The 27,684-nt window shown below is 44.8% G+C and overlaps 1 protein-coding gene across 3 annotated transcripts in view; it reads right to left on the minus strand.

Annotated features, from left to right (window-relative positions):
* Window positions 1-27,684, minus strand: part of TENM1 (teneurin transmembrane protein 1) — an 876,412-nt gene that overhangs the window by 199,375 nt on the left and 649,353 nt on the right. For all 3 annotated transcript variants that reach the window (XM_056539239.1, XM_056539238.1, XM_056539237.1), the window contains 2 exons: window positions 13,275-13,524; window positions 4,941-4,961 (listed from right to left, as the gene is read on the minus strand). In XM_056539239.1, coding sequence (XP_056395214.1) covers window positions 4,941-4,961; window positions 13,275-13,524 — 271 coding nt within the window. The remainder of the gene's footprint in view (window positions 1-4,940; window positions 4,962-13,274; window positions 13,525-27,684) is intronic.

Genomic DNA, 27,684 nt, shown 5'->3' on the forward strand with positions numbered 1-27,684 from the left:
GTTGACATTAAAGTTACAAAGGGGAGTCCCCCTATCCGCTTGGATCATCAAGAAATCTGTGATGACTTTTATCTGCTTGTATAGTTAGTTCAACATATGGAGGGTGGGATTTCAAGGAGGGTGTGCTTTGCGGTGTACGAGTGTCTGAAGTGCATGCAAAGTTTCCTTACCATTGTTAGGATGTCTTGCAGACAGGGGGAACACTTCAGGAACGGCTTGACAACCAGTTCTCAGACAAGATGTTCTTCCCATTGTCGGTCCCCATGGTTCCATTTCCATTTTTGTGGAGTAAGCCATGATTCGATTTCTTGATGAATGACCTTTAGTGGTTCCTCGCCTGTGTGACTCCGTTCACCAAGGCAAACCATGTGAAGAACAGCTTGACACCGCCGTGCCCTGCACACATGGTATGCTGGGGAAGCACTGAGACTTGTCTATGCAGTGGAGGCTGAGGAAATGGTGGAGTATGAGGAGGCGGAGCAGGAGCATCTAGAGCTACAGAAGGAGGGTATGAAACACAGCTTCCTCAGGTGGTGGAGCCTTGGCTGGCTGAAACAGAGAGCTGCGTGACACTGGGTGATGCAGCAGGCTGGACCCCCACATCGGAGCCATGGTTCTCCGAGGTAACTTTATGGTGATGCTGCAAATGTTGACGCAGGGCCGTGGTGCCAACATTGGGACCCTGGCCACGCTTCAACTTCTGCCGATACATCTTGCATGTGACCAGTTTAACATCTTCCGGATGCTTGATGAAAAACTGCCACACCGCCGCTGACTTTCCCACCAACAGTCTGCACTGATTGACTGCTACTGCCGCTGACTCCAGGAACCCCTGTTCCACTACCTCCCGGGATGGTAGCCTGCCGCGAAACAGGTGATCTACCCCTGCACGGTTGGCTCCAAGCGTTCCACTTCTGCCACCATGCTGCCTGCACACCATACTACCACCTTACTGGCTCAGCTGCTGCCTCACGGGCAACCTGCAACAACCCTCTTCTCCTGATGATGATGAAGTCCCTTCTGCACACGGCTCCCAAGTACAATCGGCTTCATCATCATCGAGATGTGTCTGCACGTCACTGATGTCCTCCTCAGGTTCCTCAACAGTGTCTGCTTAAGGAGACTAAACACTCGCAACACCAACTCCTATGCCACTCTCCTCATCACTACTTGCCCGCCTAGCGGAGAAAGTGGCGGATGTCTCCTCCACTTCTTGGCTGGGCAGTAGCTGCTGACTGTCCTTTAGTATATTGTCCTCACTAAATAGTGGAGCTGAACTCACAGCATTCTTCTGTGGGGGAGGGAACAGCATAGGACAGAGGCAATGAGAGGACAAGGACTGCTCCGGGACATGCCAACTGAGGGTTGTGTCTGAGGAACCCACTGACAGTTGACTGGGGGTGTCAGATGTCCCTTGTGATGTCCCTTGGTTGATCGTATTAACCAATCGATGACAGCAGATGGGTTGCTGGCCGAGACATGACCGCTAGCTGATACCAGGAGCTCAGGCCTCTTGCTGCGATTCCTGCTGCCACTTGCCCCTTGTCTGCTGCAACCTCTGCCTGATGAATTTAGGCCTCTGCCACTCCTCTGTGCACGTCCTGGTACTTCTCTGCCTGACATACTTAGTGCGTATATGAGGGGAGTACAATATGCTCCACTATGCTTAAAACAGTATTTGTCTACAACACCAGCAGGTGTGTTCTTTTGGCTGGCCTTTCACAGTATCGAGGCCCTTAAAACTTTAAAAGGAACAAAATGGTACACCACGAAACCATTTGATGATGTACGTGTTACACTCTATGCTCTGTGTCCCTAGTCCCTGTGTCCCCATCTGCCGCCGGGGCCTGGATTCGCATCGCAGGATGTGCCTGCATGCATGTTCAGGCCCGTCACTCACCATGTTCCGCTGCTGCCTCCTCCCCTGTGACTCAGCTTCAGCGCGCGCGTCCCCGTCTCCTAGGGTGCGCACGCACAAGAGCTCTGAAATTTAATGGGCCAGTACGCCCATAATTACTGTTTGCACCTGACACTACATTATAAAGTCCCTGCACCTCCCACACTTCCCTGCCGGATCTTCAGTGCCCCCAGCCTGAGATTAAGCGACCCGTTAGCCGGTTAGCCTTTCCCGTGTATCCAGACCTTCCGCTACATTATTAGACTCCGCACCTTTGCCACCTGCCTTGACCTTCTGCTACGTTTGACTACGCTACTGCCTTATTTTTCGGTACCTCGCATTGCCCAGCTACCTGTGTGGTTGAGCTGTGTCGGGGGTTGCGACTTGGGTGTCGCCTGCCACAGCAAGCCCATCCTGCCTTGCAGCGGACTCTGGTGAAGTCCAGCGTCACCTTAGACTCTGCTCCCCGATACGGTCCGAGTCATCAGCCACACAGGTTAGAGGATCCACATCCAGCTCTGTTACAGTACATATGTGGTATGCACTTATAAGGGGAGGACAATGCACTCCAGTACGCTTAAAACAGTATTTGTCTACAACACCAGCAGGTGTGTACTTTTGCCTCGCCTATCACAGTATCCAGGCCGTTAAGACTTTAACAGGAACAAAATGGTACACCACTTAGATGTATGCACAGGTTACACTTAATATAGGACAATATGCTTTTAGTGCTCTGCTCACCCTAACTGGCTGGCTACTATTAGCACACAGTCGCTGTGTACTAAACCAAAATTGCACTCTCTCTCTCTCAATCTCACTCCCTTCCCTATCAGTGCTTCTAGGCTTGATTTGGGCTTGAGGTGAATCGCTGCTATAAAAAAGCTTTTCTGTGCAACACACTGCTCTCTGTCCCTCTCTGCAATAGAACGCTGATGTGACTGGGAGGTGAATCTGTGCTGTAAAAATGCTTTTCTGTGCAACACACACTGCTTTCTGTCCCTCTTTCTCTGTAATAGGCCGCAAGATGGCTGACAATTATATAGGGCTGTGACATCACAGGGGTGACAGGCTGCATGCTGCATGTCATTCAGGGTCATCCCACCAACCATTGACCCCACCTTCCCAGGATTCATTGCCCCATGTCCTCACATTTGGGTCCGCCATTTTATATGCCCAGCCCCTGGTGCCTGAACTGCACTAAATGGAGTTTAATGAAGCGATAATCGAATTGTGGCGATATTCGCATACATTTTTTCCTGAAATTCGTAACGAATTCGGATTCGTCATAATCGGTTCGCTCATCTCTAATTGTTATTGTAGACTGAAGTTTGGATTGAACATAGCCATCTCCATGTTCAACTCAGGAGCAGTGATTGATGTTGTCATGGTGATGGCATGTTTGCAATTAGGGTGCCTGCTTTGCTAGCAAACATCCTAATCTGTGCTTGCAGTAGGAGAAGTGTCAGGTGCTTAGTGACTGTTCATTGTATTTAGTCATTACTTCCCTCGGGTTTAAATTTCTAATCTTAACAGTGTGCATCAGCAATCTACCATTACATATCATAGTGAAGGGCTGCATGGAAGCATAATACTGAATAAGGGAAAAGCACAGCAAACCAAAATTTAAGGCAAGCCATGAGTTGTTACCTCTAGCTAGTACACTCGACTTGGTATGCATGTTTTAATCTCAGGGTTAATTCTAATAATGCTAAATCATCTAGAAAATATTGCAGAATAAAGTACTTATTTTTACCAGAATTGGAAAATGAACCATTGCATCACCCTAGCTTAAGACAAGGTTACGCAGACAAAATACTGTAGTTACTAAAAGTCAATGGCTTACAGCATCTGTAGATATTGGTTACACAGAGTAAGTTGACATTTGTTAAAATTATATATATATTGCTTTGCACATTGTTCCGCTGATAAGGGCAAAAACCTTTGGGGGACAGAATTTTTTTAATTGTTGATCATACTTTAACAGGCATAACAGAACTCACTTGCATCTTCTAAGACCCAGCAGCTCCTGCTGCTACCTGGCACCTGGGTGGCACAGAATGGGCCGGTGTCATGGCCCGCTTCCTGAATTGTGTACCTATTGAGCATCATGTATGCAGAGATAATAAACTGTTTTTACCTTTTCTGGGCAAAGTCTAGCTGGCTCGCACAGCTGTCTCTACCCTACTGAAGCTGCTACAGAATTTGCAAAAGCATTCACAAATGTCCTTGCAGAGCCATATGTGGACAAGATGGGGTATTCCACTGCCCCAGTGTTCGGAACATTTTTGGTGCGGACTGCGGGGGTTGTGACGTCATGGCCGTGCCCCTTGTGGTGTCACACCACACCCCCTCAGTGCAAGTCTATGGGAGGCATAGACTTGCATTGAGCGGGCATGACATCACAAGGGGGCGTGACCGATCCCCACAGCATGCACACAGTGTTTGAAACTAAATGTTCAGAGCACTGGCCAGTGGAGTACCCCTAGAAGTACTCAGCAAATGGTTAAATAAACAATTTATGCTTCTTACTGTAACAATTTCTAATAGGCTACAGTGCATACAACTTAGGCTTTGTTCTCATTATAGTTAGGTTCTTAGGTGCTCCCTGCATAAACATCTCATATGCCTATAGCGTTCTGTTGGGAAGAGGTATGCCTAAATGTTCTTTTATCATACGTTTCACCTATAGACCTCTGTATAGCTGAGACATATGTTTTCCCCTCAATGTATGTGCCAGAAATATGTGAACAGAGCCTGAATGTTATAAACCACAGCGGAAACTGAGCTAATTCTGAACGCTGTGCTGTTGGAGGACACATTATATAAATGATTGATTGACAGAAACAAACATGATGGCTTAATCTCATACATAGAGCCAGACAATAAAATGGAATTAGATGAATCCCTTTGTGCATTGAATACTACTCATGTACACATTTGTTCAATTCTTGACCAGATTAGTAATTTATTGCATCCCTTGAAAGTTTTTTTCTTCTTATTGGAAATCAATAGTTTCAAATGACTGCACTGCTGATTCGCTTACCTGTGCCTCGTGTCCCTGTTTCTGTTATAATAAATCACGTTTGTAGAAATACCGGGAGAAAGAGAAAAAAAATGATATTAGTTTGCTGCATAAAAAAGGACAACTGGTAAAGCAAATAAACTCTTCTGAAAATGATTAAGATTAGTACTGGGGTAATACTGTACATGAAGTTTTATCCCCCTCTGTCTACCAGAGTAGAAAAAACTATGGAAACTGTGCACAATGTGACTAGAATGACTAACTAAATGAAGGAATGAGCTTCAGCACCGTTACCTTGAATGTCTAAATTGAGTCAATTATTGAACACTGCTGTACTGATAATATGTGCCTATAGTCATAAAATAGTCATGTAAATTTATTAGTCATAATCTGGATGCTAGCTTACTGTATATCTTGTAAATCCTATTTATCAGATCAACTGCTGTGTGATAAATGCAAATATTCTATAATGGTTAATGTAAAGCAAAAAAACTGATGGCAAATAATTTTTTTTGTCAAAAAACTAAATAAAAAAAAAATATATATATTTTTTAAAGTTGGCATATAAAATGAAATGCACCAAAACACTAATGTGGATTTTAAAAGTGGTACCGTATTTCTAAAAAAAATTGCACTATTTGTTATCTTGTGCTTCAATTTGAAAAAGGCTATGCATGCATTCTATTTTCCCTGTTAGTATAAAAAAAAAAGGTTACCGATGTATACTGCAGTGTACTGACAGCTGGCTTTTTATATTTTATGGACTTAACATAATCAACTAGTGACCAAATTTGGTTCATTTTCTGCACATGTAAGTTTATTTTGCAGGACTGAAAATGTGGTCTGTTTTGCTTTGGAGGCCTGTAAAATAAATATGTATGTTCAGAAAATGGACGTATTGTAGTTGGTACTTCTGTCAGTATACCATGGTGTACATCAACAACCTTTTTCTGACAGGCTGCTGAACACAAAATAAAAATGTCACATATGGGCAGGGAAAAGGTAAAGTCCTGCACTCGCCCAAAACCCCTGTCCCTTCCAATTGCATATCCACCCTAACTGACAGATCCACAACCCCTAACATGCTCCCTATCTCTGTGCTGAGACTTAAGAGTCAAAATAACAAACCACAGTAAACTCAGTCAAAAGGTCAGGGATACAAAAAAGGTAAATACACTCATGGGAGACAAACACACAGGATAGTCAACACGGTGAGTAAGGACAAATATAAGCCAAGACGCAAAACCAGAGAAAAAAGTCAGGGTCAAAAAATACCAAGCAATCAAGAGGAATGCAGAAAGCAGGATAGGAAAGCTAGCTACAGAAACTATGCTCTTTCACAGGCAAAGACTAGTGGAACACTGAAGGCTTAAATAGGCAAGCTGCTGGGTGTGGACTGAAAAAAGCACAAAGGATAGGCCAGAAAAGAACCAGACAGGATAGGCCAGGGCATCACTACAACAACTACAAGCTTTGCCAGAAACTCAAAAAGTTTAATCCCTCAGACCAGGCTAGTCATTACAACAAAACAGATATATATTTGTTTTTGTATATGCCTCAAAATTAGCCTGGGTAAATTTAATGTATTATTTTTCAACATTCATATGTTCACATATGTGTATAAATAACAATGATGGTCATGGATAAATCTTACAAACATAGCTTAAAATCAGATACTTTATTTAACCCATTGGTTTCCAATTCTTCAAGTTTTGTAATCCAATATACCGTATTTATTGGCGTATAACACGCATTTTTTAGACTAAAATTTTTAGCTTAAAGTCTATCTGTGTGTTATACGCCGATAGACTGTTTCTGGCCCAGCAGAAGCCACTTTAGTTCAATGATTTAAAGCGGGCGCTTTAAATCATTGAACTGTGGGGCCATAGTCCTGCCGCCACCACCCGATTCCATCCCCTATCCCCCGTTTTATAGTTACGTCACTGTCACTGTCCCTGTCGCTGCCCGATCCCCTCTCCGTCCTCGGGTTGCATGTCCCACCAATGCCCCATTCCCTCTCCATCCTCGGGTTGCTTTTCCCACCGATGCCCGATTCCCTCACTGTCCTCGGGTTGCATGTACCACCAATGCCCGATTCCATCCTGGTGACCGCACTCTTTATGGTCCTGCAGCGTCCTTATCTGTCACTGTGCGCCGCACACTGACTGACGAGTGATGTTGCGTTGAGGACGTCACTTGTGCGGGGCACACAGTGACAGATAAAGACGCTGCAGGACCATAAAGAGCGCAGTCACCAGGATGGAATCGGGCATCGGCGGGACATGCAACCCAAGGACGGTGAGGGAATCGGGCATCGGCGGGACATGCAACCAGAGGACGGTGAGGGAATTGGGCAGCGGCGGGACAGTGACATGTAACTATAAAACGGGGGATAGGGGACGGAATCAGGCGACAGGACTATGGCCCCACAGAAGCCGCCTCAGTTCAATGATTTAAAGTGCCGCTTTAAATCATTGGACTAAAGTGGCTTCTGCAGGGCCAGAAACTGTTTTATTGAGGTATACCCACTCACACATGCACCCTCATTTAAAAAAAGGATTTTTCCTTAGAAAAATGAGGGTGCGTGTTATAGACCGGTGCATGGTATACCCCGATAAATACGGTACTTCCATTTGCAGCAAACAGTGTCTCATAAGCACCAATTAGAACATCTTCCACTACCTGCCAACATAACTCTCTCTCTCACCTTATGTGTATTAACATAGAAATAGTAAGCTACTGTAGTTTCTCCCTACTGATTCAGTGGCAAAATATCTGCAGCAAAATATGCATGTGAGAACATACCCTTAGAAAAGTGTCATAGTTGTCTATAGCATTAGCAACCAATCAAATTCTATTTTTTCCCCTCAAGATTATTTTAAAATGAATTAAAAAATTCTGATTGGTTGCTATAGGCAATACTGGCACACTTGGTTAAAGGGGTTGTCTAATTTTGTTTTTATAACTATGCCCAGGCTTCCTACAAAAAAAGTTTAAAAAAAACCTTGTACTTATCTATCAAACTTTTCCACAGCCACCATTATCGCAGTGTCCAGTCTCCACTCTGCTGCACTTCCTGGTGCTGTGGTCCAGTCACATGGCCACTCGGCGAATCACTGGCTAAGATGGGACACTGCTGCAGCCAGTTACTGGCTGAGTGACAATGTGACTTGTTAACTACAGCACCTGAAGTGAAGCACAGGGGGAGACTGGGCACTAAGATAATAGAGGCTGGGGGAGAGATGTGCGCTTTGATGGGCACTCATTTTATTGTTGGAGGTCCGATCCTTTTACTCATATTTTTAAGCCAAGTGGGATATATAAAGAAGTGTTCAAAAAAGATATCACAAGCAGTGTTAAACTCTCCTCATTGTAAAGGTGTCTGTAAACGGAAGCAGTTGGGGGGTCAAAGTAAATTGAGACAGAATAGGAAATATAAAATAAGGGCTTTTTGTTCCTGCTCTCTCATTTATTGCTTAGGTTCAAAAACTGAAAGACAAATTGGCACAATACTGTCATACACACCCTTCTTCAGACCACCTTGAAAGAAACTGTAATAAAACCTTTTTTATGTGGTATTTGCGGCTTTTATTTGCAAATTAGTATTTTTGGTTGCTCTTTTTCTGTGGTATCTATATGTCATGGGATTATTTGATCATGGGACTTAAGAATTTCTCAAGCAGAATGTGAAAAAAGGCCACAAATAAAACACTAAAAAGCTCAACAAACTGGATGAAAAAACATTTTGGACCCCTAAAAAAGCACCTCCAAAAAAAAACAATATGTTTGGAGTTTTACAATTTCCTGTTACTTCCAGCTACTATCCTGCTGCATAGTTTGTCCATAAAAGAAAATAAAGGTCAAAACCTCTAAACTTTGGAATCATATAAATGTATGAGCCATCAACTAAGCCTGTTATAACCTCGGTAGAGAAAAATCAACTACACCAACCTACAACTAAACGTTTATTGATTGCATTTAAAAATGTCTGTATGAGCAAAGACAGAAACATAATGCTAAAATATATGACTTCTATGTTACATAGTAAACTTTGGGTCAAGGTTTCTGGGTGAGATCTTTAAAGGTAAACTGACAGTAGAGTCACACACACTAACTGGAATATAGAGGTAGATAGTGCGGATGACCCTGCTTTTTACCGGGCAAAATTGATGCAGCCATTTCAGAGATATTAGTCTTGTTGCTAATATGGTAATTTCTTCTTAAGTGCAATGGAGGTAGGCTGCTGCTGAATGAGCTACTCTTTCCCCAGCCCACTACAGTGATAACCAAGCCCCTTCACCTGATAACCCCACCCCCTCCAAAACATCCATCCACTCTATCTCAGCATGTCCAAGAAGTGGGAAAAGTTATCTGCAGAAGGGACCGGGTTATCTGCTGAAGTGGCAGGGGGGGGGGGGGGGGGGGGACACATGACACATATAGCCAAAACGGCTACATCCTTTTTCCTCGACTTAAAAACAGGGTCACCAACACTATGTACTGTATATTCAGTCACCGGTGGGTACCAACATTTTTTACCCAGTCTAAGGCTGAGTTTCCACCTCACTTTATAACTACAACTGCATTTTTTGAGAAGTGTATTCAAAAGGAATCGGAAATATAATGGAAGAATTTATACTTCTCCTGCTGGATCCACCTCTGGCTTTGGCTTAAAAACTGTCATGCGGAAGCGAATGTTTATTTATAGTGTAGATTTCTCATTTAAGCCTCTCATGGAACATGATACTTGAAACAAGAAAACATGAGGGAAAGATTTTTTTTTTGTCTCAAACTGAGAAAGATACAAGTGTGCTCAATAATAAGGCCAATTCCACAGAGTTTTTCATTGGTGTTTCATTAACACCACTAATAGAAGGCAATAGGTTGACAGAGCACTGATTACTTTCTACTCTACTGTGTGCAGTGCTAGAAATGCTAATTTTACTTATTTTGACACCTTGCCCCAGGATATACTTTCTAGATTTAACATCTTGTTTTAAAGGGTGCACTGCAAATCATTTTAAATTATTGTTACAAGAACCATAACAGTGTCTCATCATTAACAAATAATTGCATTGCTTAGTACAAGTTCACATTCGTTTACTTATTTATACAAAAACCATCTCAAGGCTGCATGAAATGTAATCTCATGTTGCTGTTTGTTATGCTTGAGAAAGTACAGCGTATCCACGTGAGTATTTATAAAAAAAGTTCTTTATCACCAGAGGCGGAAATCTGATTGAGTTAGGTAATGTTGAGCACAGAAAATTAGATACTGTAAAAATGCTAATATCGTAAATGAACCATTCATGGAAAATTGGAAATATTGTGTTTCATGCTACAATTATTTTGAATACTGGTTGAAATGCTAAGGTTGATAAGTTAGGAGAAAAATCACTGTAAAATTTCTACATTCATTTCTCATATAATAAAATGTCAGTTTTGAAAACATTTTCTTCCAATCTGGGTTCCCCTACCAGTAGCAACTAACCTGATACTGTACAGGTACTTAAAGGGGTGTTCCGGCTTTATACATATTATCCCCTATCCAAAGGATAGGGAAAAAGATGTATGATCGCAGGGGTCCTGCTGCTAGGGATCCCCGCGATCTCTGTGCATCCCTCGGCATTCTGTGCCTGGCGCTGCCTCCTAAACGGGAACGTGAGGTCATGGCCATGACCCCTGGTGATGCCATGCCCCCTCCATTCATGTATATGGTAGGGGGCGTGATGGCCATCACGCCCCCTCTCATAGACATGAATGGAGGGCGCGTGACATGATATCACTAGGGGTGTGGCCATTACGACACGTCCTAGTCTCGGAGGCAGCACCAGGCACAGAATGCCGGGGGCTGCACTAAGATCTCGTGTGTCCCCAGCGGCAGGACCCCTGCGATCGTACATCTTATCCCCTATCCTTTGGATAGGCAATAAGATGTATAAAGCATGAATACCCCTTTAAGCTTGACCCCATTTACTAACATATTAAACGTGCATTTTATGGGCTATTTTGTACTTAAAGGTACTCTATCACTTCCAAAACCCACTCTAAACTACAGTAATACACACTTGCATTCCCGACTTCAAGCCTACAACTGTCTAAGCAGTTCTTTCTATGATGTCACTGAGGTTAGTAGTCCTCTCTGTGCAGCACCTGCAGTGTTTACAGTGGGGAAAATGTATGTGAGTAAAAAAAGAAATAAAAATTAAACATCTGAACTAAGTATTTTTTGAACCATTTACTAAATACTGTAGTTGGGGGTAAAGATGTTGTCATATGTAAATGAGGACTTGCAGGCATTCAGATGATCAGTCTAACAGCTGCCATTCCCTGAAATTACTATTGGAAGCTGTGACAGGTCATTGCTATAAATATATAGAAAATAATGTAATGTAGCGTATGGTGGAGATAAGTCCTCGAGAGTGGCAGTTGCTCTTTTCACTCTTTCTGGCTAGTAATGATGGTTCACGAGCAAGGGATCTCTCAAATAGGGCATAAGAACAGGGATTGCTCCAAAAGAATAACCTTTTTAACATTACTGTAATTAAAAGGTTTCTTCATAATATTCAACAAAAATGCAGGTTGCACTATATTTTATATATATATATATATATATATATATATATATATATATATATATATATTGTTTTCTTTATGGCTTTACCCTTCATGGAACAGAATGGAAGCACCGAAGGAAACTCTAAGAAGGGGTTCTCAAGGGCACAGATCCTTTTGACTTGAATGAGAGCTTTAGCTCATTTCCCCTGCTCCCATTGAAGTCAATGGAGGTGGGGTTTTGGACAGTGACTTCAAGTTGTTTTGGACATGTAAAGTGCGGTATGCTTTTCCAAATAAATATTTATGTTCCCACAGGGAAGAAAAAAAATGTTCTGGAAAAAGCCACCCCAAAATAAGAATGGAAGCTGTGCGGTTTTGTGTGCAGATTTTATTTAGTTTTTCTTAGTTTTCCCTCAATTGTTTTAATGTGAGATCCCAAGTGCTCTGAAAAGGGACATAACACTCTTGTTTCCTATTGAAAACCCCAACTTTTATAGAACATTCCCTATTAAGGCCAATGGGAGATGGTAACAGCTTGTTTTCTAGGTGTTTTTTAGCACAATGTTTGCCCATGTGAACATGCCTTGAGATTAACATTTTTTGTTTTTAAAGGGGTATTCCGGGCAAAAACATCTTATCCCCTATCGAAAGGATAGGATGTCTGATCGCGGGGGCTCCGCCGCTGGGACCCCCCACAGTCTCCCTGCCGCGGCCCGCATTCTATGCGTAGCTGCGTCTGCAGTTCCGGAAACCAACGGGCTTCCGAGACGGGGACGTGACGTCACGCCCCCTCCATTCATTTCTATGGGAGGGGGGCGTAACGGCCGCAGCGCCCCCTCCCATAGACATGAATGGAGGGGGCGTGGCATAACGTCATGTCCCCGTCTCGGAAGCCCGGCGGTTTCCGAAACTGCGCATAGAATGCAGGCTGCTGCAGGGACCCCCCCGCGATCAGACAACTTATCCCCTATCCTTTCGATAGGGGATAAGATGTTTTTGCCCGGAATACCCCTTTAACTTCCTGTTAGATGAGGATTCACATGTGGCTGTGTCTACCTCAGTCTATGGATCTCGTGCTTGTGTAGTGCTGCATATAGAACATAGACACATAGGGTGGAAGGCTGTGACCAGAGATAGTAGAAGAATAGAAATTTGATGGCAGAAAAATACCTCATGTTCTATTCCAGGTGATCCTTGAATTGTGTGGTCTGGTAAGTGCTATTGCATAAGCACTTGATCCAGTAGCTTATTTAGTGCACAGAAAATATAGTAGAACATTGTATAACCCTTCACAATACAATGAGCTTTATTTTTCTGAAAGTGGAATTTCCATTGAAATTGCTCCATTTTAACATAAGAGGGCAAAATGTTTATATTGATGTTTAAAAACAGGAATCTATTGCGATTGATTCTCACAACACCTATTACAAGGACTTAGCATTTCACCCATTGCAATGTGAATAAAACAATTGTCTGCCATCAGTAGCTGCTAGTAAAGTAATGCATTGTGAGTGATTGACAATTACTACTGTCATAAATGTTAATATCTTGGATGTTTTCCTGCCTGCAGTTTATGACCCTCATTTCTCTTGTACTTGCAAGCTCCATGTTAATAGGAATTTGCTCAGATCAGGTTCTGAGTTATAATATACACTGAATATAGCAGCAGGCTGAGTATAATGCAACAATACAAGAGTACGGTAAGAACCGGTTACTGATACATAGTAACAGTTTCTCACACCTTAGTAGATCCAATACGTTCAATAGAGATAACAGAGGTGCAATCTTTATCCTTACCGAAGCTCTAGAATGCTTATGACATTTCCGGATGGGTATATCCGTCTTACAAAGTTAAAATCTCCAATGTAGATGCTTCCATCGGGCCCCGTAGCCATAGCAACAGGAGCAAAGAGCTTGTTGTTATGTACTGGTCCATTGCAAGTAGAGCATGAGAGGGTTCTCTGCAGACCATTTCCCATCAGTGTAGAAATCACTGGAGGCTGCTGTGATATGAATACATTTTCTCCATCTCCTTTGTGCAATATCCCTAATAAGAAATGAGATATTCATATATTAATGTACAATTTTTCAATATAGTGGGATATTAATAGAGAAAAAAATCTGACCACAATATTAGAAACACTTACACTATATATCTAAGTAGCACAACTAACTATACAAGACAAGACTATTGTTATTATTAAAGGGGTTCTCCGGTGCTTACACATCTTTTCCCCTATCCAAAGGATAGGGGATAAGATGCCTGATCGCGGGAGTCCCGCAGCTGGGGACCCACGGGATCATGCACGAGGCACCCCGCTTGTAATCAGTTCCCGGAGCGTGTTCGCTCCAGGTCTGATTACTGGCGACCACAGGGCCGGTGGCGTGTGACGTCACGCCTGCGCCCCCGATAGCTATCACGCCCCCTCCCGTAAGCTTGCATTGAGGGGCGGAGCGTGACGTCACACGGGGGTGGAGGCGTGACGTCACATGCCGCCGGCCCTGCGGTCGACCTTAATCATACCCGGAGCGAACACGCTCCGAGGACTGATTACAAACGGGGTGCCCTGTGCATGATCCCGTGCGTCCCCAGCTGCAGGACTCCCGCGATCAGGCATCTAATCCCCTATACTTTGGATAGGGGATAAGATGTGTAAGCACCGGAGAACCCCTTTAAGCATTTATAGAATCACTTACCCACAGAACATCAGTCGCTCTCAAATGGAGCTTACAATCTAATTTCCCTATATAACAGCTGCGTAGATAAGAACTTGATCTATGGAAGAGCCAACATGAAAACCAAGATATTGTCACGATGCCGGCTGGCAGGTAGTGGATCCTCTGTGCCAGAGAGGGATGGCGAGGACCGCGCTAGTGGACCGGTTCTAAGCCACTACAGGTTTTCACCAGAGCCCGCCGCAAAGCGGGATGGTCTTGCTGCGGCGGTAGTGACCAGGTCGTATCCACTAGCAACGGTTCACCTCTCTGACTGCTGAAGATAGGCGAGGTACAAGGGAGTAGGCAGAAGCAAAGTCGGACGTAGCAGAAGGTCGGGGGCAGGCGGCAAGGTTCGTAGTCAGGGGAGATAGCAGAAGTTCTGGTACACAGGCTTTAAACACACAAAACGCTTTCACTAGGCACAAGGGCAACAAGATCCGGCAAGGGAGTGCAAGGGAGGAGACCAGATATAGCCAGGGAGCAGGTGGGAGCCAAATAAGCTAATTGGGCCAGGCACCAATCATTGGTGCACTGGCCCTTTAAGTCTCAGGGAGCTGGCGCGCGCGCGCCCTAGAGAGCGGAGCCGCGCGCGCCAGCACATGACAGCAGGGGACGGGAACGGGTAAGTGACCTGGGATGCGATTCGCGAGCGGGCGCGTCCCGCTGTGCGAATCGCATCCCCAACGGCCATGACAGAGCAGCGCTCCCGGTCAGCGGGACTGACCGGGGAGCTGCAGGGAGAAAGACGCCGTGAGCGCTCCGGGGAGGAGCGGGGGCCCGGAGCGCTAGGCGTAACAGTACCCCCCCCCCTTAGGTCTCCCCTTCTCTTTGTCCGGTAACTGCCTCCCCTGGGATGAGGACACCGGGAAAGGATGGAGGGATTCCTCAACGGCAGGCAGAACAGCAGGAGTAGGAATGGGGAGAGAGGGCAGAGGGCGAGACCTGGCACGGGGCAGTGTGACACCAGGACGAGGGCCATGAGGGGACACAGAGGCTTGCCTGATGGGACTGGGAGGGGGGGAGAGGCATTTCCTGTGGCAGGCAGAGTCCTTAATGACCTTAGGGGGACCGGATACAGGAGGAACCACAGGGTCACGGCAGGGAGTACTGGGAACCGGTTGAAGGCAGTCCTTGGAACAAGAGGGACCCCAACTCTTGATCTCCCCAGTGGACCAATCCAGGGTTGGGGAATGGTGTTGAAGCCAGGGTAGTCCAAGGAGAACTTCAGAAGTGCAATTAGGAAGGACAAAAAATACAATTTCCTCGTGATGAGGTCCGATGCACATTAGGAGGGGCTCCGTGCGGTAACGCACGGTGCAATCCAACCTGGCTCCGTTGACCGCGGAAATGTGGAGTGGCTTGACAAGACGGGTCACCGGAATGCGGAATTTATTCACTAAGGACTCCCGAATAAAATTCCCAGAAGCTCCAGAGTCCAGGCAGGCCACGGCTGAGAGGGGAGAGCTGGCTGAAGTAGAAATCCGAACAGGCACCGTGAGACGTGGAGAAGCCGACTTAGCATCAAGAGACGCCACACCCACGAGAGCTGGGTGCGAGCGTGCGTTTCCCAGACGTGGAGGACGGATTGGGCAATCCACCAAAAAATGTTCAGTACTGGCACAGTACAGACAAAGATTCTCTTCCTTACGGCGATTCCTCTCTTCCAGGGTCAGGCGAGACCGATCCACTTGCATGGCCTCCTCGGCGGGAGGCCTAGGCGCAGATTGCAGTGGAGACTGTGGGAGAGGTGTCCAGAGATCTAAGTCTTTTTCCTGGCGGAGCTCTTGATGCCTCTCAGAAAAACGCATGTCAATGCGAGTGGCTAGATGAATGAGTTCATGCAGGTTGGCAGGAGTCTCTCGTGCGGCCAGAACATCTTTAATGTTGCTGGATAGGCCTTTTTTAAAGGTCGCGCAGAGAGCCTCATTATTCCAGGATAGTTCAGAAGCAAGAGTACGGAATTGTATGGCGTACTCGCCAACGGAGGAATTACCCTGGACCAGGTTCAGCAGGGCAGTCTCAGCAGAAGAGGCTCGGGCAGGTTCCTCAAAGACACTTCGAATTTCCGAGAAGAAGGAGTGTACAGAGGCAGTGACGGGGTCATTGCGGTCCCAGAGCGGTGTGGCCCATGACAGGGCTTTTCCAGACAGAAGGCTGACTACGAAAGCCACCTTAGACCTTTCAGTAGGAAACTGGTCCGACATCATCTCCAAGTGCAGGGAACATTGCGAAAGAAAGCCACGGCAAAACTTAGAGTCCCCATTAAATTTGTCCGGCAAGGACAGGCGGAGGCTAGGAGTGGCCACTCGCTGCGGAAGGGGTGCAGGAGCTGGCGGAGGAGATGGTTGTTGCTGCTGTAGCTGTGACTGTACTTGCTGTAGTTGTGACTGGAGTTGCTGTGTCATGGTGGTCAAGTACGACAGCTGGTGATCTTGTTGGGCGATCTGACGAGCTTGCTGGGCGACCAGCGTAGGGAGGTCAGCGACAGCTGGCAGAGGAACTTCAGCGGGATCCATGGCCGGATCTACTGTCACGATGCCGGCTGGCAGGTAGTGGATCCTCTGTGCCAGAGAGGGATGGCGAGGACCGCGCTAGTGGACCGGTTCTAAGCCACTACAGGTTTTCACCAGAGCCCGCCGCAAAGCGGGATGGTCTTGCTGCGGCGGTAGTGACCAGGTCGTATCCACTAGCAACGGTTCACCTCTCTGACTGCTGAAGATAGGCGAGGTACAAGGGAGTAGGCAGAAGCAAAGTCGGACGTAGCAGAAGGTCGGGGGCAGGCGGCAAGGTTCGTAGTCAGGGGAGATAGCAGAAGTTCTGGTACACAGGCTTTAAACACACAAAACGCTTTCACTAGGCACAAGGGCAACAAGATCCGGCAAGGGAGTGCAAGGGAGGAGACCAGATATAGCCAGGGAGCAGGTGGGAGCCAAATAAGCTAATTGGGCCAGGCACCAATCATTGGTGCACTGGCCCTTTAAGTCTCAGGGAGCTGGCGCGCGCGCGCCCTAGAGAGCGGAGCAGCGCGCGCCAGCACATGACAGCAGGGGACGGGAACGGGTAAGTGACCTGGGATGCGATTCGCGAGCGGGCGCGTCCCGCTGTGCGAATCGCATCCCCAATGGCCATGACAGAGCAGCGCTCCCGGTCAGCGGGACTGACCGGGGAGCTGCAGGGAGAAAGACGCCGTGAGCGCTCCGGGGAGGAGCGGGGGCCCGGAGCGCTAGGCGTAACAGATATGCAGCCTAACATCTTGATGTAGACAGTTCCATAGTCAGTACTGTATCTATTGTCGCAGCATTGCATGGCAGTAATACGAATAGCTGTGCCACATCCTCACTAAGAAATTATTTATGAAAAATGTTGGATCTGTGAACTCACGGGGGATGTAGTTTTACATAAATTTTTCAGCATTACTGCCTTGAAAGGATTCATGTCCTCACTATTTACTCCAGAAAAATGTAGTTTGGTGTAGAGTTTCCAGATATGGACTCCTTTAAGAAGGGCAAGGTTGTTCATGTGTGTCTGTGTCCTGCTGGGACCACACTGCAACTCAACTGAGAGTATAAGTCGTGATATGGTTGCACAAAGTTTTGCATTGCTTTTTTATCGACTTTGAGATGGGTTTGACTCAGTGTTATTGTTATTGTCACTTATCATTGGTGTATATAGTCATGTCATTTAAAAGGGGCCATTACAGGTAAACATTAGGATGGTCTCTTCACCTTCTACTTGGTTTTGATGCATTTGTGCAGAGCCCCCTCTTTTTAGGCCAAACAAGGGCAACTACATAAAAAAAACCTTTGGATAAGTTACTATAATGCTATCTCCTTTTACAGGGGAGAAGACAAACAATGATCAGGACCTACTGTGCCAGGATTAGAGGTGTGGTATTTTGGCTGATACCAATATTTTTATGAAATGTTCCTATACCCTAGCCCTCTAACAGGGATCTCTGTGGACTTCGATCTAATGATATAAAATATTGTGAAATATTCACTTTTTCAGGGTGTATTCACACACACACAAGATCCGCTGCGGGTTTGAAGTTGAAAAATGTGCAATTGTGGATTTGAAGTTGTAAAATTTTACAAGGTATTTCGTATGTATTTCTGATTTGCATGTGAATAAAGTGATTGTCTTCTAAAATCCAATACTGTAGATTTTACAACTGTGGGTAACAAATGTCAAATTCACAGTAGTTGTGAATACACCCTTAGGGTAGGTTACACATGTCGTATTTTGCTAAATATTTTCCGCAGATGATTTTGCTACCCTTTGACTTCAATGGGTACAAAAATATGCAGCAGCTAAATATACAGCAGAATACAGCATGTGTGACCATACCCTAAGAAAGCACACAAGTGTGAAACCATGTTTTCTTTTGGTTAAGGTCACGTGTAGTATCTGCTCTTATCAGGCAGTCCACTGGTAGGAATGGATGGCTACATGGAGGAGCAGGTGTACCAGGGCTTTCCGGGCTGGCGCCCAAACCAGATCAATGGCTGCCCTGATATTTCCTGTTCCCTCCGGGTCTCACCATGAGGCTGGGAGGGTCTAGAGTCGAGGTACTTCTGTGCCTCGGGAAGTGGTGACCCTGAGGTGCAGAAACTCACTGGGTGTAACAGCTCACTGAGTGAATGCACTGCACCACACACTCTTCACCTTTGGCACTCACCCTTGGTATCCCAGCCTTCTGGCTAGGATCAGGGAAATAGATCTGGCCGGATGACCGGGCTGCGCTAATCTACTTATTTATTTATTTATCTGCACTAATCAACTTATTTATTTATTTTTGTTTGTCACTTTGCCACTTTTACGTGTTTGTTTTGTACACAGGATTTGTCAGGGTGCGGTAGCCATTCTGGGTGTCCCTGCTGGTGGTCTAGGGGAGGAATGTGTGGCCATCAGGTTCCTCACCTACCTGTAACCCCTGAGCATATTGGCTTCGGTTGAGATGCTATCAGTATACGGTTCCTTGGCTGATACCTTGCTTGACGCCTAGGTTGAAGCCAGGTACATTTGTGGCCCCTTAGTAGCCTCGGTGAAAAGGGGCATCGAACCTGGATCCTTGCAGGTTCCTTTTGGCTTGGAGGTGAAGGGTAGGTTTGGTTGGGGGCCTCTCCCATGTTGGAGAAGGGCTTAGCGATAGACTGCATCCTTTGTGCACGTTTTTTTAGTGTGACACGTTTGCACTTTTTCTTGCACTTTGGGTGATCGACAGCACTTGCCTTGTCCTGTTTAGGTATAACTATGTCTTACCTAGACAAACTATCTGCAACATACATGCAAACATACATACAAACATCGATCTCTATAAGGCCTCCTTCACACGTTTCTTTTTTCTTGGCACATTTTAGGTGTGTGTGTGTGCTAGCACTGTTTTTTTTTTTTGGTTTTTTTTCTATAGAGAAGTCTATGGAAAAGTGACTGGAAAAAGCATAAAAGTTTGCTTTGAAAGAACACGCCAGAAACACAGAAAAACAAACAGAAAAAAAATTGTGTTTGTAGAGCATTTTATATTTCACTATTAGCTTCCAAAAAACATCTATTTTTCCTTTTTACCATGCAATATGTGAAACCACCTTAAGGGTACGTTCACACGTACAGGATCCTGCGCAGATTTGATGCGCAGGATTTGTAACTGCAGATTAGAAGCTGTGCCCAGTCATTTCGTTTACATTGCAGAAAATCCTGTGCATCAAATCTACGTACGTGTGAACGTACCCTTAAACCTTACTGACATGTCATACAGACATTCAAAAAAGGTAAATTGACAGCATAAGCAAAAGTAATTAAAAAAATTAAAATATATTTTATTCAAATCATCGTAGAAAAAGACATGCCAGAAGTGCATGTGCTACGTTTTGGCCTCAGTTTAGGCCTTTGTCAAACTTAAGCTGTTCAGAGAAGTTCTCCAAATACTTCTCCCAATCAATTCTAGTAATCATTGGGGGGTCTGACCACCAAGACCCCAACCAAACAAAACTTTTGAAATGCCTCAATGATCTGTCAAAAGTTTTGTTAAATGACAGATACACTTAACCCCTTAACGACGCAGGACGTATATTTACGTCCTGCGCCGGCTCCCGCGATTTGAAGCGAGCTCGCGTCGCGATCCCGCATCATATCGCGTGGGTCCCGGCGCTCATCAACGGCCGCAACCCCCAGCTAATACCACACATCGTCGATTGTGGCGATGTGCGGTATTAACCCTTTAGAAGCGGCGGTCAAAGCTGACCGCCGCTACTAAAGTGAAAGTGAAAGTGACTCAGTCGGGCTGTTCGGGACCGCCGCGGTGAAATCGCAGCGTTCCGAACAGCTGACAGGACACCGGGAGGGCCCCTACCTGCCTCCTCGGTGTCCGATCGGCGAATGACTGTTCCGTGCCTGAGATCCAGGCAGGAGCAGTCAAGTGCTGATAACACTGATCACAGGCGTGTTAATACACGCCTGTGATCTGTGTAAAAGATCAGTGTGTGCAGTGTTATAGGTCCCTATGGGACCTATAACACTGCAAAAAAAATGTAAAAAAAAAGTGTTAATAAAGGTCATTTAACCCCTTCCCTAATAAAAGTTTGAATCACCCCCCTTTTCCCATAAAAAAAATTAAACAGTGTAAAAAAATAAAAATAAACATATGTGGTATCGCCACGTGCGTAAATGTCCGAACTATAAAAATATATCATTAATTAAACCGCACGGTCAATGGCGTACGCGCAAAAAAGTCAAAGTAAAAAAAAGCGCATTTTTGGTCACTTTTTATACCATTAAAAAATGAATAAAAAGTGATGAAAAAGTCCGATCAAAACAAAAATCATACTGATAAAAACTTCAGATGACGGCGCAAAAAATGAGTCCTCATACCGCCCTGTACGTGAAAAAATTAAAAAGTTATAGGGGTCAGAAGATGACATTTTTAAATGTATAAATTTTCCTGCATGTAGTTATGATTTTTTCCAGAAGTGCGACAAAATCAAACCTATATAAGTAGGGTATCATTTTAACCATATGGACCTACAGAATAATTATAAGGTGTCATTTTTACCGAAATATGCACTGCGTAGAAACGGAAGCCCCCATAAATGGCGTTTTTTCTTCAATTTTGTTGCACAAAGATTTTTTTTTCCATTTTGCCGTGCATTTTTGGGTAAAATGACTAATGTCACTGCAAAGTAGAATTGGCGACGCAAAAAATAAGCCATAATATGAATTTTTAAGTGGAAAATTGAAAGGGTTATGATTTTTAAAAGATAAGGAGGAAAAAACGAAAGTGCAAAAACGGAAAAACCCTGAGTCCTTAAGGGGTTAAAGGGGTACACTGCCCCTAGACTTCTTATCCTCTATTCAAACAATAGGAGATAAGATGTGTGATCGCAGGGGTCCCGCTACTGGGGACCCCCACAATCTCTCTCCTGCACAAGCAGCATTTGTCCATTGCATTGAGAGAGTGAGGCCAAGATTTCATGCCCCGCTAGTGATGTCACAGCCATGCCCCCTAAATGCAAGTCTATGGGAGGGGGCGTGATGGCCATCACGCCCCCTCCCATAGAGTTACATTGAAGGGGCATAGCCATGATGTCACGAGCGTGGCGTGGCCGTGACATCATGGTCACGCCCCCTCAGTTGCATTGAGGGGGCATGGCCGTGACGTCAGGAGCGGGGTGTGACCATGACATCACGAGCCTCCGCCCGCATCACCATTCATCTGGCACAGAGCCAAGATCCAGCTGAGATTGCGCCGCAGCTGAGATTGCGAGGGTCCCCAGCGGCGGGACCTCCTGCGATCAGACATCTTATCCCCTATCCTATAGGGGATAAGATGTCTAGGGGCAGAATCACTTCTACATTATGAATGATCACCAAGTTTTGATAATGGTTTTATAAGGATTTCATATGTTTGTATGTAGGAATCATATTTTTTGCGTTATGTAAATATTATTTGGTTATACCATTTTTAAAACTATCCACAGAGCACACATCTCAGAGATGTACATAGAACACAGTAAAACCCTAAAATACTCCCTTTAGAGCTGTAGATAGTTCCAGAGGCATAAATGATAAAAGTTTTATAGTTGATAATCTTCCTACAAATGAGATAGCAAATTATCTGAAAATATGTAATCTGGAGCTGAGCTAGCAGTGTAGGACGGTAGCACAGTTTTGCCTGGAGTACAGCACCAATAAGCTCAGGAAGGAAATGACAGCAGTGCTTAAAATGTCAATTACTAGGCATATAACTAATAGTAAATTATGATCAAATACCCAAGCAGAAAAGCCGCAACTACCATCATAATTTATATGATCAGCAGCAGTGACATAAACCTAATTCTAGGTACCCAAAATAATACAAGCCAAAAAGAAACTCTTATTCTGTCAAAGTATAAAATTTATTCTTTCTAAAACTGTAACCTGGAAACAGGCCAATGCATGAACATTTACTTTGGGGCAATCTGTTGAAGGTCAAAGCTTTCAACATTATGAATACATTATATTAATAACAATTTATAGCAATAGAAATTGCAGAAAACAGTTACATGCTAAAATATTACTATGAGGCAGTCTTGTAGCAATGAGGAAATAGTCCTCACAGTCAGTGAAGAAAGGTGACTGACTTTATAGGATACTTGATGGTGACCTAATCAAATGGCTGCAGTACTTAACTATAAAATCTCTTCGTTTTGAGAGGTTCATTAAATATCTTGACACTTTCTTGAAAAACCATCTTACACACTCAAATAAAAAAAGACATCGGGAAGAAAATGGAAATAATAAGACTGTGTAAGCCAACATTGATGTAAAGCCTTTATGTATTATCGGACAAAAAAATAAAAATAATGACAAGGGCACATGTGTCTTTAAGGAAGGATCATAAAGAAGCCTTAAAGGGGTACTCCGGCCCTAAGACATCTTATCCCCTATCCAAAGGATAGGGGATAAAATGTCTGATCGCGGGGGCCCCGTCACGCCCTCTCCCATAGACTTGCATTGAGCAGGCGGGGCATGACATCACAAGGGGGCGGAGTTGTGAAGTCACGATACTCCGGCCCCGGGGTCGTGAGTCTTCAGACACAGAGTGATAATCGCTTCATGCACCTGAGACAGGGGGGTGCTGCATAAGAGATTGTGGGGGTCCCCAGCGGTGGGACCCCCGCGATCAGACATCTTATATATACTGGGGACTTCAACTTAATAAAGGGGGGCTACCATCTACAATGGGATCTACCTACAGAGAGTAACTCCTACTTATAGAAGGCTGCTACTGCCTACAGGGAGTAAATACCAAAAGGTATCTACATGGGGACCTACCTACAGGCACTAACCTACTCAGGGCACCTTGGTAATAGGGGAAACCATGTGAAGGGATCTACTTAATAGGGGTACCCACCTACTTTTCCACCCAATCTGCTTATCTACTTACTTTACTGTGTGAGACACCAAGGGGTTATTTTTATTGCATGTAATGCAATAGGTCCTTAAAGAGTACAGATCCAAAAATGTTTGTCTGGCAGACTCTGCGGAAACAAATTGTGGATGGAAGAAATCATCATGATGGTCTGGGCCGGATAGAGCAGAAAAAGAAACGTGATCGACTCCAATTAGAGAAGACGACACCTGATGTAACTGTATGTAATCATGTATATGGTCTGTAAAGCCTGTATAGAGCTGAAGTCACTACAATATGGTCACTGTATTGGGAGGGGGATATTAGTCTGTGCATAGTGGTTTTATTCAGTATCAGTATGGTAATATTATCCCGTCATTATATGGTGTTAATGGTAGTGGTTAGAGATTAGCGAATTTTAGAAATATTTGATTTGGCCGATTCGCTGAATTTAGCAAAAAATTTGGTTCGGTCCGAATTTATTCACGGTGAATCTGTATTAAAAACAGCTATTTCTAGCCTACAGAGAGCCTCAATAGGGGTGTGGAAAACTTTGCCTTGCTGTAACACGCATAGGGTGTGTGCTGGGTAGTGAAATAATGCTGTTATTCAGTTTGACATGCAGATTAGAGGCGTCGCTATTAGAATCACTGTCGCAGAGCTGCACAATGACAGAGCCTGGAGCTGGCATCAATATGAGGAGACCACATAGTGGCTAAATGAAACAGCGTGGAGGTGGCCGCAGCATGAGGAGACCATATAGTTGCTGAATGACACAGCGTGGAGGTGGAGGTGGCAGCATGAGGAGACCATATAGTGGCTGAATGGCTCAGCATGGAGATGGCAACAGCCTAACGAGACCATAAGGCCTCACAATTGAAAAGATATTTTTTTACATTTAAATTGAAGATTTCAAATATATGAACCTAAAAAGTTTTATTTAATGTGCCAGCAGCATGAGGAGACCACATGTCGGTACAGTGACACAGCCTGGAGTTGGTGGCAGCATGAGGAGACCATATAGTGGCTGAATGACACAGCCTGTAGTTGGCGGCAGTATGAGGAGACCATATAGTGGCTGATTCACACAGTCTGTAGTTGGCGGCAGCATGATGAGACCATATAGGCTGAATGACACAGCCTGGAGTTGGCGGCAGCAAGAACAGACCATATAATGGTTGAATGACCTAGCCTGGAGTTGGCGGCAGCATGAGGAGACCATATAATGGCCGAATGACCCAGCCTGGAGGTGGCAACAGCCTGAAGAGACCATAGGGCCTCACAATTGGAAAGATTAAAGATATTTTTTAACGTTTAAATTGAAGATTTCAAATAGATGAACCTAAAAAGTTTTATTTAATGTGCCAGCAGCATGAGGAGACCACATGGTGGAACAGTGACACAGCCTGGAGGTGGCGGAAGCATGAAGAGACCATATAGTGGCTAAATGACACAACCTGTAGTTGGCGGCAGCATGATGAGACAATATAGTGGCTGAATGACACAGCCTGGAAGTGGCGGAAGCATGAGGAGGCCATTTAGTTGCAGAATGAGACAGTCTGGAGGTGGCTGGAGACTTTAACAGGAACAAAATGGTACACCACTTAGATGTACGTATGTGGTATGCACTTATGAGAGGAGGACAATGTGCTCCAGTAAGCTTAAAACGGTATTTGTCTACAACACCAGCAGGTGTGTACTTTTGATAGTCCTTTCACAGTGTCTAGGCCCTTAAGACTTTAAGAAGAACAAAATGGTACATCACTTAGATGTACGCATGTGATATGCACTTATGAGGGGAGTACAATGCGATCCAGTATGCGTAAAAAAGTATTTGTCTACAACACTAGCAGGTTTGTACTTTTGGCTGGTCTTTTACAGTATCTAGGCCCTTTAGACTTTAACAGGAACAAAATGGTACACCACTTAGATGTACGTATGTAGTATACACTTATGAGGGGAGTACAATGCGATCCAGTATGCATAAAAAAGTATTTGTCTACAACACTAGCAGGTTTGTACTTTTGGCTGGTCTTTTACAGTATCTAGGCCCTTAAGACTTCAACAGGAACAAAATGGTACACCACTTAGATGTACGTATGTAGTATGCACTTATGAGGGGAGGACAATGTGCTCCAGTAAGCTTAAAACGGTATTTGACCCCGGGGCCAGACCATTTAGTTGCAGAATGAGACAGTCTGGAGGTGGCTGGAGACTTTAACAGGAACAAAATGGTACACCACTTAGATGTACGTATGTGGTATGCACTTATGAGAGGAGGACAATGCGCTCCAGTAAGCTTAATACAATATTTGTCTACAACACCAGCAGGTGTGTACTTTTGACTTGCCTTTCACAGTATCTAGGCCCTTAAGACTTTAAGAAGAACAAAATGGTACATCACGTAGATGTACGCATGTGGTATGCACTTATGAGGGGAGATCAATGCGATCCAGTATGCATAAAACAGTATTTGTCTACAACACTAGCAGGTTTGTACTTTTGGCTGGTCTTTTACAGTATCTAGGCCCTTAAGACTTTAACAGGAACAAAATGGTACACCACTTAGATGTACGTATGTAATATGCACTTATGAGGGGAGGACACTGCGCCCCAGTAAGCTTAAAACGGTATTAGTCCACAACACCAGCAGGTGTGTACTTTTGGCTGGCCTTTCACAGTATCTAGGCCCTTAAGACTTTGATAGGAACAAAATTGTACGCCACTTAGATGTACTTATGTGGTATGCACTTATGATGGGAGGACTATGCACTCCAATACAATTAATACAGTATTTGTCTGCAACACCAGCAGGTTTGTACTTTTGCCTGGCCTTTCACAGTATCTAGGCCCTTAAGACTTTAACAGGAACAAAACGGTACACCCCTTAGATGTACATACAGGTTACACTTAATAGAGGACAATATGCTATTAGTGCTCTGCTCACCCTAACTGGCTGGCTACTATTAGCTTTCCAGTTGTTGTACACACCAGTGCTGCAGCACACAGTCGCTGTGTACTACACACAAAATTGCACTTTCTCTCTCAATCTCACTCCCTTCCCTATCAGTGCTTCTAGGCTCTATTTGGGCTTGAGGTGAATTGCTGTTGTAAAAAAGCTTTTCTGTGCAACACAATGCTCTCTATCCCAATATCTCTGCAATAGAATGCTGATGTGACTGGGAGGTTAATCGCTGCTGTAAAAATGCTGTACTGTGCAGCACACAATGCTGTCTGTCCCTTTCTCTCTGTAATAAAATGCTGATGTAACTGGCCGCAAGATGGCTGCCGATTATATAGGGCTGTGACATCACAGGGGTAGCTGGCTGCTGATAGGCTGCATGCAGCATGTGATTCAGGGTCATCCCCTTGCCCCATGTCCTCACTTGTGGATCCCCCATTTTAGATGCCCGGCCCCTGGAGCCAGGCCCGCACTAAATGGATTTTCATGCAGCGATTCGTGCGATCGAATCGCGGCGATAGTCACATTCGTTACAAATCAAATTTTTCCTGAAATTCGTAACAAATTCAGATTCGTCAGATTCGATTCGCTATCCCTAGTAGTGGTCATGTTATAGCTGTATTAAGTGTCCCTTGTATAGCTGTGTTATTGGTTATACTGGACTGTGTATAGTGGTTTTATTGGGGATTCTCTTCTGTGTACAGTGGTTATATTTAGTACTAGCTGAATACCTGGCGTTGCCCGGTTTTTCCTTCCTAATCCTTGTTGGGGAGGAAAATCAAGAAAAGACGAAGCTTTTGACTTCAAATCCCATCCCATATATTGTTGTCATATCCCAACCCCATATCCCGTCCTCATATTCCTTCCTCCTACTCCGTCCTCCTATTCCGACCTCCTATCCCGACCTCCTATCCCGTCCCCCTATCTCGACCTCCTATCCCGTCCTCCTATCTCGACCTCCTATCCCGTCCTTCTATCCCGTCCTCCTATCCCGTCCTCCTATCTCGAACTCCTATCCAGTCCTCCTATCTCGACCTCCTATTCCGACCTCCTATCCCGACCTTCTATCCCGACCTCCTATCCCGTCCTCCTTTCTCGGCCTCCTATCTAGACCTCCTATCCTGTCCTTCTATCCTGTCCTC

This window comes from Hyla sarda, chromosome 9, assembly GCF_029499605.1.
Source record: "Hyla sarda isolate aHylSar1 chromosome 9, aHylSar1.hap1, whole genome shotgun sequence".
Classification (NCBI taxonomy): domain Eukaryota; kingdom Metazoa; phylum Chordata; class Amphibia; order Anura; family Hylidae; genus Hyla; species Hyla sarda.